We start from the raw sequence: 10183 nt of genomic DNA, 5'->3' as shown, positions 1-10183 counted from the left end.
GTCTGCGGTACCGCGAAGCGCCTTCCGGAAAATTGTTCCTCATCAGACGCGCGACCTCGCTTCCGCGTACGGTGCTGCCGGGTGTGAAAAACACTCCTGTGCAAGTACGTGTAAAGTAAAAGATTTAGCGCATTAGCATCTTCGGTAACAAGTGTCACTTGCCCAGGACACATCACTCGACTCACACACACGCGCACGCACAGACACACCACCCCTCCCTTTCTGTTAAAAAGTTTCGCAAGTTGCCTTCAGGGGTATCTGGATTTTCCGTTTTAAACCTGATTTCCCAGTCCTCGTTTTATCTTACTGTAAATTTGACCATACAGTTTTTTAAGTTGACTGATTTATCTGATAAAATTTTATTTTACAAAAATAACTCAGGTATATTCAAATGTCAAGTTAACGGAGCTGAATAGTCATAGAAACTTCAGAATTGGAAGACACCTTAAAGGTCGTTAGTCCAACTCCGGCCCGGGCAGGAATTCTCTCTTGTATCTTCCAGCCAGATGGTCTTCCAACTTTTTTTTTTTAAAAGATTTTATTCATTTGAGAGAGAGCGAGCAGGAGCAGAGGGAAAAGCCGACTCCCCGCTGAGCCAGGAGCCCGACATGGGGCTCCATCCCAGGACCCGGAGATCACGACCCCAGCGGAAGGCAGACGCTTAACCGTCTGAGCCACCCAGGTGCCCCCGTCTTCCAACTTATATTTCCACAGTTCGAATTTCAGGGAGCTCACTATCTTAAGTGAGATAGCCCGCTCCACTGTTGGACAGCTCTAAAGGTTAGAAAGTTCTGCCTTCGGTGAAATCGGCTTCCCTTTACTTCCTTCCAGTGCTATAAGTTCTGATGCCTGGAGCAATATAAAATGTTTTCCATTTGACAGCCTTTCAAAAAATTGAAAACAACGATTACATCCTCCAACACTGGGAGTCTCCAGGCCAAAAAAAAAAAAAAGTAACATTCAGTTTTCCAACTATTTCAAATGTGAATCAGCTCCCACACTTTTTTCCATTTAGTCATTCTCCTTGATGTATTACCCTTAAAAATAAATAAAAATATATTTTTTAATTTCAATGCTAAAAGCTAACTGAACCATTACATTCACTACATTTCTTTTCTAAAATTCACTTTCAATCAAACAAGTAATACAGAAATTCATTCTTGGCCTTAAAAATTGGCCAAAAAATTGTATTGTATACAATACAAATAAGTCAAAAAAATCCCCTCAATTCCCATCCAATTCCACCCAAAGGGAGCCACTCTTGTCAATGATAGGTATCTATCTAGATTGGGGGGACATAAATAGGATCATGTTGTACATACCATTGTTCTTTTTGTTTAAAAATAAATCCTGAGCTTCATTCCATATCAATACATAAAAATCTACCTCAGTTTTGAAACTTTGCATAGTATATCCATAGTATCACCTACCATAGTTGATTTAGCATCCCCTATCGATTTTGACATTTAGGTTGACTTTACATTCTGAATAACAAAAAATACATGTGAATGAACGATGTTATTTTTTAACAGAGTTTTAAAAAAAAATTTTTTAAAGATTTTATTTATTTATTTGAGAGAGAGAGAGAGAGCGAGAGCAGGAACACAAGCAGGGGGCGTGGGAGAGGGAGTAGCACGCTTCCCGCTGAGCAGGGAGCCCGATGCGGGGCTCGATCCCAGGACCGTGGGATCATGACCTGAGCCGAAGGCAGACGCTTAACGACTGAGCCACCCAGGCCACCCAGTTTAAAAAAATTTTTAAGGGAAAAATTTTTTAAAGCTCTGGCAATCTGTAAACAACAAAAAAATTCAGAAACACATGGATGGAAGCTGTTCTACACAGGTGGCAGATAGTATTTCTTTATAAAATGCTTTTGCCCTTTGGAACAGCCCAGTTGCAAGGAAAGGACAAGACTACAGTCATAACCTTACTCCACGTTCTGGGCCCTAGGTTGTCTTACACTGGCTCCCACTGGCAGGCTCAGAAATAGTAGCAGTACTCAGAGATGGATTTACTATGAAGCTGATGGAGCTTATGATTTAGGGCCCCTCACTTGCCTGGGGATTCTTCCAAGGCCCAAGCAATTCAGTCAATATGGTTTTGCAACATTTGCCAAAGAATTTTTAATTATTGGCTCAGTTGAGGGCAACAGATAAAAGCCCAAAACTTGAGAATACTGAAAATGAGGAAAAAGACGCCTATAGAACAGTCATAAATTAAGCAACTTGCACTTCTGCACAGTGAAATCTACTATAAACCTTATCCTTGGGCGCCTGGGTGGCTCAGTTGGTTAAGCGACTGCCTTCAGCTCAGGTCATGATCCCAGGGTCCTGGGATCGAGTCCCGCATCGGGCTCCCTGCTCTGCGGGGAGCCTGCTTCTCCCTCTCCCACTCCCCCTGCTTGTGTTCCCTCTCTCGCTGTGTCTCTCTCTGTCAAATAAATAAATAAAATCTTTAAAAAAAAAAAAAAAAAAAAACCTTATCCTTCTAGGGTGTCTTGGTGGCTCAGTTGGTTAAGTGTTCGACTCTTGATCTCAGCTTAGGTCTTGATCTCAGGGTCATGAGTTCAAGCCTTGTGTCGGGCTTCACACTAGGCGTGGAGCCTACTTAAAACAAAACAAAGCAAAACAAACAAACAGGGCGCCTGGGTGGCTCAGTTGGTTAAGCGACTGCCTTCAGCTCAGGTCATGATCCCAGGGTCCTGGGATCGAGTCCCGCATCGGGCTCCCTGCTCTGCGGGGAGCCTGCTTCTCCCTCTCCCACTCCCCCTGCTTGTGTTCCCTCTCTCGCTGTGTCTCTCTCTGTCAAATAAATAAATAAAATCTTTAAAAAAAAATAAAAAAAAAAAAACAAAAAACAAACAAACAAAAAAACCCTCCCCTTATCTTTCTATCAGTATCAGGGATGTCCAGACTGATGGGAGCTGTCATGTTAACGCAAAATCAAATTTTGGTACATTACCTGTATTTGTCTTATTTTATTTTTTTACCTGTATTTGTTTTAACCTATGACTACAACATATGAAATAACTTTAATGTAATTATACCTTTTTCCAAGATTTTATTCATTCACTTGAGAAAGTGAAAGCAAGGGAGGTCACAGGGAGAAGCAGACTCGCCGCTAAGTGGAGAGCCCGACGTGGGGCTCAATCCCAGGACCCTGAGATCATGACCTGAGCTGAAGGCAGATCCTTAACCGACTGAGCCACCCAGGCACCCCAATGTAGTTGTATCTTAAACATATTTCACTGACCTTTTTTGTTCTCTTGTATTACTTTTATTTTTTTTAAGTATTTTGGAATTTATTGATTTGTATTTAAACTGTTGACGAAGATTCACCAGAAATAATCTGAACAAGCAGAAAAATAGTTAATACTGAAACACTAAAATAATTCAAGGACACATGGTTTATCCAACAAAACAATACCTCTTAAACGCTGTCATCGATACAAAAACTGACTGCTTCTTACTTTTCTAAACACAGTGGCATAATTAACAATATTCAATCATTTGTTTTTTCCTGAATATGTAAAAATTAAAATGCCAATTAAAAATTAATATATCTTCTCTTTAAATGTTTCCTACAAATACAATTTCAATATTTTCATTCAACAGTGGTGTGGTTTAAGAGATTTTTCATTCACAAGTCAAACAATCCACCCAAAGGAACTGATAGTCTATAGGCTCATAGTGCAAATAAAGACCTTAGGAATGCAGCGAATGACATTTCTAACAAACATACCAAACAAATAAAATTCTTAGAAGATACAGGCAAGAAGCCCCTCTAGGCAGCTGGCCACAGAACTAGAACATTTGATCATTTTACTAGTGATTTCAATGGGACTCTAGATGTTTCCAAATTCAACTTGAACTCTCATCTTGGGCTTTGTATTTTGCTTTTCCAGTCTCACTAATGACACAAACATGATTCAAATCCCTGAAATATTCATTATAGTCAAGGGCATATCCTACAACAAACTTGTCTGGAATTTCAAATCCAACAAAATCTGGTCTGTATCCAATACTTTGAGGAGTCCTTTTCACCAGCAAACTTGCAACCTTGACCATCTTTGGATTATACTGCTGGACCAAGGAAAGCAAGGTTTGCATTGTTTTGCCTGTTTCAATTATATCTTCAACAATCAAGACATTCTTTCCAGTTAAAGTTGAGAGATCATCTCCACCAATTACTTTTATGTCCCTTGTGGACTGGTCATTACAGCTTTTCAGTCTAATGAAGTCTACAGTCATAGGAATAGATCTATCACTATTTCTGTTCAGTGCTTTAATGTAATCCAGCAGATCAGCAAAGAATTTATAGCCCCCCCTTGAGCACACAGAGGGCTACGATGTGATGGCTTCCCATCTCCTTCATCACATCTCGTGCAAGCCGTTCCGTCCTGTCCATAATTAATCCATGAGGAATAAACACCTTTTCCAAATCCTGAGCATAATGATTAGGTATACAAAATAAATCTAGGTCATAACCTGGTTCATCATCACTAATCACAATGCTGGGGCTTCGCGTTGCCATAACGGAGCTGGCTGGTGCGTGGACGGAGGGCAGTTCTCTTCTGTATTACTTTTAGTTTTAAGTTCTTAAAGGCTTTTCAAGCTCAGTAAATTCCTGATAGATAAACAGGGATTTTTTTTTTAAATAACAAGAAAATGTAGACAAAAAAGTAACATACTTACAATTTACTCTTTTAAAAACATAGATATCAACAATTTTAATAGCTACATAATGTTTCATCATCTTGAAGTAACATAACTTATCATTTCAAAACAGAAAATTGTTCATTCTTGATATTAAATACTAAATTCATGCAATTTTTTAAAAATTCTAGAATACAGAAATTGAGATTTAAGACTTTGTAAAGCATATTTAAAAATAATGGTATAGTATTTTTTTTAAAGATTTTATTTATTTATTTGAGAGAGAATGAGAGACAGAGAGCACGAGAGGGAAGAGGGTCAGAGGGAGAAGCAGACCCCCCGCCGAGCAGGGAGCCCGATGCGGGACTCGATCCCGGGACTCCAGGATCATGACCTGAGCCGAAGGCAGTTGCCCAACCAACTGAGCCACCCAGGCGCCCCAATAATGGTATAGTATTATCATACTGTTAAGTAACTTACTTTTCTTACTTAACAATATATAATAGGTTTGTTCTGCCAACTTGACAAGCTAATTCTAAAATTTATATGGAAATACAAGTACCAAGAATAGCAAGACACTCCTGAAGGTGGAAGGACATGTTCTACTGGATATCAAGCTATAGTAATTAAGACAGAAGTTAATATGATAAATGGTAAAAATCTAAAGACTGTAACAATAAAGAAAAGTTAACTTTTTTACGGAAGAGGGATATAGGGTCAGCTGGGGTGAAAAAGTGAGGACTTCCTGGTGCTGACAACATTCTTTTTCTTGATTTGGATATTGAACACCTAGGGATTTATTTTATGATTATTCATTAAACCGTACACTTGCATTTTATGTACTTTTCTGTATTCACATTGCAATTTATAATAAAAAGATTTTAAGATATGTAAAACATCCAGCACATAGTAAATATTCAGTTAAGTGTAGCTACTATAGACATTTTAAAAAAAAAAGAGGCAGTGGATTTGTGACAATCTCCAAGAAAGATAGCTAACTGGATGGAAGCAGAACCATGCATGTAGCATGCTCCATCACTAGTTTTAAAACAGGGATACACACACACTGCATATGAATATGAATAAAACCTGTCTAGGCTACACAAGAAAGTGGTGACCGTGGTTATCTTTACCAGTGTAGAGGAATAAGGCTGGGGGTAGGGTGGCAGGCCAATTTATTTTCATTGTATATTGTACCCTTTGGATTTTATACCATGTACATATATTTCCTATTTTATTTTTAGGCATTTCTTTCTTTCTTTTTTTTTTTTTTTAAGATTTTATTTATTTATTTGAGAGAGAGAGCATGAGGGGGGAGGGTCAGAGGGAGAAGCAGACTCCCTGCCGAGCAGGGAGCCCGATGTGGGACTCGATCCCGGGACTCCAGGATCATGACCTGAGCCGAAGGCAGTCGCCCAACCAACTGAGCCACCCAGGCGCCCTAGGCATTTATTTCAAGTAACCTCTACACCTAATGTGGGGCTCAAACTCACGACCCCGAGATCAAGAGTTGCACACTCCTCTGATTAAGCCAGGCAGGCGCCCCTATATTTCCTATTTTAAAAATTTAGAGATTTAGGGCGCCTGGGTGGCTCAGTTGGTTAAGCGACTGCCTTTGGCTCAGGTCATGATCCTGGAGTCCTGGGATCAAGTCCCACATCGGGCTCCCTGCTCAGCAGGGAGTCTGCTTCTCCCTCTGACCCTCCCCCCTCTCATGTGTGCCCTCTCTCTCTCATTCTCTCTCTCAAGTAAATAAATAAAATCTTTAAAAAAAAAATTTAGAGATTTAGGATACATATTATCACTCAAATTCTATAGAGGTAGCTCTTTATAATTAGTAGCTTATTTTACTTCAATGGAAAATTTAGAACAGAAGAAAAATTAAAACGTTTTCTGTATAAAACTAAAATGCTTTTCAATTAATCAAATACAGGGGCGCCTGGGTGGCTCAGTCTGTTAAGTGTCTGCCTTCCACTCAGGTCACGATCCTGGGGTCCTGGGATCAAACCCCACGTTGGGCTCCCTGTCCAGTGGGGAGTCTGCTTCTCCCTCTGCCTTTCCCCCTGCTTGTGCTCTCTTTCAAATAAATAAAAATCTTTAAAAAAAACACATTAAAAATTGTTTAAAAATCATAAAATACCTTTATCACAGCCTTGTGAGGAGGCAAAATTATATGTATTTTACAGGCTAGTAAACAGAACCTCAGAGAGATTGACTTGCCCTAAATCATAGCTAGCTTAGTGACAGAACTAGAACTCTAGTTTTTATGCTTCCAAACCCCATGGGCTTTTCTATCATACTATCTGACACAGCATGCCCTCCTAAATGCCTCCCACCGGGGCAGGCGGGGGGGGGAGGAAAGAATAGAAGATGCTCTACTTGTAACTTTTCATTTGTCTGTGGGGAAGGTTCCCTATTATAAAACTCACTTTTAAAAAGTCAAGACAGGAGCGCCTGGGTGGCTCAGTAGATTAAGCCGTCTGCCTTCAGCTCAGGTCATGATCCCGGGGTCCTGAGAGAGCCCCACATTGGGCTCTCTGATCAGTGGGGAGCCCGCTTCTCCTCCTATCTCTGCAGCTCCCCCACTTTTGCTCACTCTCTCTGTCAAATAAATAAAATCTTTTATTTTTTTAATAAATAAAATCTTTTTTAAAAAAGTCAAGACAAAGAAAACTAATTGCATAGCACATTGCACTTTCAAAAGCACACACACACAAAAAAAGGCTACATGATTTATACCTAGTATTGTTCCTGGCTCAGGTGTCAGGGAGATACTTTTTACTCTTCAGTTGTTTAATAAAGGTTAAGGCCTAGTCTCTCTTTTCTTTTTTTTTTTTAAGATTTTATTTTTTTTAAAGTAATCTCTACACCCAGTGTGGGACTCAAACTTACAACCCCAGGATCAAGAGCCGCATGCTCTACTGACTGAGCCAGCCAGGTACCCCTACAATCAGAGTTTTCTTGAAGTAAATGCTCTAAGAAAAGGGAGGGTCAGGGGTCTAAGGGCCCAGTCTCTTAATAAAAAAGACATCTACGTAGCCAATAGAAGACAGTAATTAGAACATTTAAAAAAATATTTCCAATAATCTGTCAAATTCAACATAATCACCAAACATTACTTTCCATTGAAAGAAATCTTGAAAATTGACTCTCAAGAGATGGTTTTCTTGAAGAGCTTCTAAAATTTCTTCTCATAGTATATTCACATGATTTATAGCATTCATATTATCCTACAACTTACCACACACTTTTCTTATCTCCCACACAGTATCTTATCTAATCCTGGAAATAAGCCTACTAAAACCAACAGGACAGAAATCCCTGACATTCAATAAATGAAAAAATTGAGGCTCTGGTAGGTTTTTCTCCCAAGATCATGTGCCTTATCTCTTAGCTGTGTATTCTCCCCAACAAAGGATGTGGAAAATTCTTAATTATCAGGGTCTAAACATTCAATTTGTCAATTACGTAAGTCTTTTCCTTTTCCTTCCTGTTCTATGCCTGTAATTTCCTTTCAAAAAGGAAGATTTAGGAACTAAATGACATCCAATCCTAATCAGTCCTAACTCTACCTAGCTGAGATCAGATGGGAAATAGAAATCTATTTTCTCACCCAAAGGAGCACAAGTAAAACGAGCTGGTTTAAATTACTGGATAAAAATCTACATTTGTCTATCACTCATTATCAAAATATTTGCAAACTATGTAACTACTCTATATCCTAAACAAGATATACATCTTATAAACCCAAAACTCAGGATGATAATCTAGACTACAGAAATTAAAAGTCAAATTGCCAAGGCTCAAATCCTGGCTCCCTATCTCCTCAGCTGTGTAATCTCCTGGGCAAGTTTCTTCACCTCTCGGGGCTTCAGATTCCTTAGCTCTAAATTAAGGGTTAAAAAAAAAAATGCTTTCATAAGAATTAAAAGAGATAATGCACATAAAGTGTTTCGCATAGTATCTAGCGCTTAGTTAAATATTGATAATTTGGCATCAATACTATTATTGGCATTTAACATTCAGGAAACTAGATTTATCTATGCACTTTTCTATTCAATCCATAAAAGATCACACTTCGGGTTATACAATAATATACACCTAATATACTTGGTTTTAAAAAAGATACTACAACCACCAATATACTCATTCCCTTTGGAAATTAGCCAGATATCACTTATCTAAATCTTAGGAAAATGAGAGTTGCAAAAACGATTACTCCATCAATCAAGGAAAAGGCTGAAACTGAGAGCTTTGTTTTTAAGGGAAATGGATGTTATATATACAAAGTCTCTTTGAAATGATACGAAGCTGTAAAGTGGCTGGATGGTGATTTCTATCTTAATAATGAACTGATGCAACCTATAGAGGGTCAGTATTACAGCAGTATTACAAGCCCTGTTGTAAGATGGGTGATGCAACTTCTATAGTCAATTCTGAGTCACCAGCATAACCTTTGAGAAGCACTGAAGGAGAAAGGAAAATTCTTGAGTACTGACTCCTAGGCTGAACATCTTAGTAACCTGTGTTTAAGATGTTTCAGTGCTATCTGGACAGGGTATTATGAATACCATGAATCTCAAGAATACATTTAGTGGAAAAATACTGGAGTCATCAGTTCCTATGATAATGTCCCATGCATTTTTTGTAAGCTTCTCAAAATATTTTGTATCAGACCTTTGGTCTGTCCATAGCAGGTCCTCCAAAAAGATTTGTTGAATGAATTAAGTAATTAAAAGAAACGAAGAGCATTGGCTATGGAGCCAAGCTGACTTGGATATCAATTCTAACTCCATCACTTACCAGCTCTGTGACTTTAAGCTAGTTATTTAATATTTCAGTCCCAATTTTCTCATCTGGAGAATGGGAAATGCCAAGTATTAAATTATAAGGACCGAATGACATAGGAAACAGAAAAATGCTTGGCACATTGTAAGTCTAAAGTAAATAGTAGCCTCTATTATTTTTTGCTACAGGTTGTTATACAAAAGGCAGTATCAAGACATCTTTGTCTATCGGATGGGTTTAAGCACAATCTGACCTTTTCCAGGAAGAATGAAGTTACAAAGGTATTAAGAATAAAGGAGGAGGAAGGCTGCAAATGATAACCCGGGGCCACAAAGAAAACAAGATGGGCAGAGGAGAAGGCAAGGGGCGGCAAGCTGGAAAAATGATACATCCCAAGGTGGGAGTGATGGCATTAGCAAGCTTTTCAGACGAGATCGGGCGCGTTCAGGGTGTTATGGCCGTAGACAGGAGAAGGTTGCCACACTGGGGTGGGAACTCAGGGCGAGGAGGTAGTTACTTTGGGCAGGCCTGTGACTTACCGTGGGGTAGGGCAATGTGGAGAAACCTGGTATAGACAAAGATAGCGGGCTAGGGAGAGCAGGGCCGACAGAATGGCTAGGAGCCCACGATCCGCGGCCGTGCAGTGTTCTGGCCAGGCCCCAGCTCGAGGGCTGCGGGCCGGACAACAACAAAAAGCCCTGAGGCTCGGACACCCCAGCACTGTAGCCGCTATAAAGGGC

At 39.5% G+C, this 10183-nt stretch overlaps 1 protein-coding gene across 1 annotated transcript; it reads right to left on the bottom strand.

Moving 5' to 3' along the window:
* Positions 1-3802: 3802 nt before the first annotated feature.
* LOC110581545 (hypoxanthine-guanine phosphoribosyltransferase-like) lies at positions 3803-4623 on the bottom strand. The gene is given in 2 exon segments (XM_044920593.1): positions 3803-4325; positions 4327-4623. Coding segments are annotated over 2 exon segments (672 nt in total). The 5' UTR covers positions 4534-4623; the 3' UTR covers positions 3803-3860.
* Between the last annotated feature and the right edge of the window lie 5560 nt (positions 4624-10183).

The sequence above is a fragment of the Neomonachus schauinslandi genome, chromosome 13, assembly GCF_002201575.2.
Source record: "Neomonachus schauinslandi chromosome 13, ASM220157v2, whole genome shotgun sequence".
In the NCBI taxonomy this organism is placed as follows: Eukaryota; Metazoa; Chordata; class Mammalia; order Carnivora; family Phocidae; genus Neomonachus; species Neomonachus schauinslandi.
Note: the sequence above shows the minus strand (reverse complement) of the source record. Positions and strands in the feature narration are given on the sequence as shown.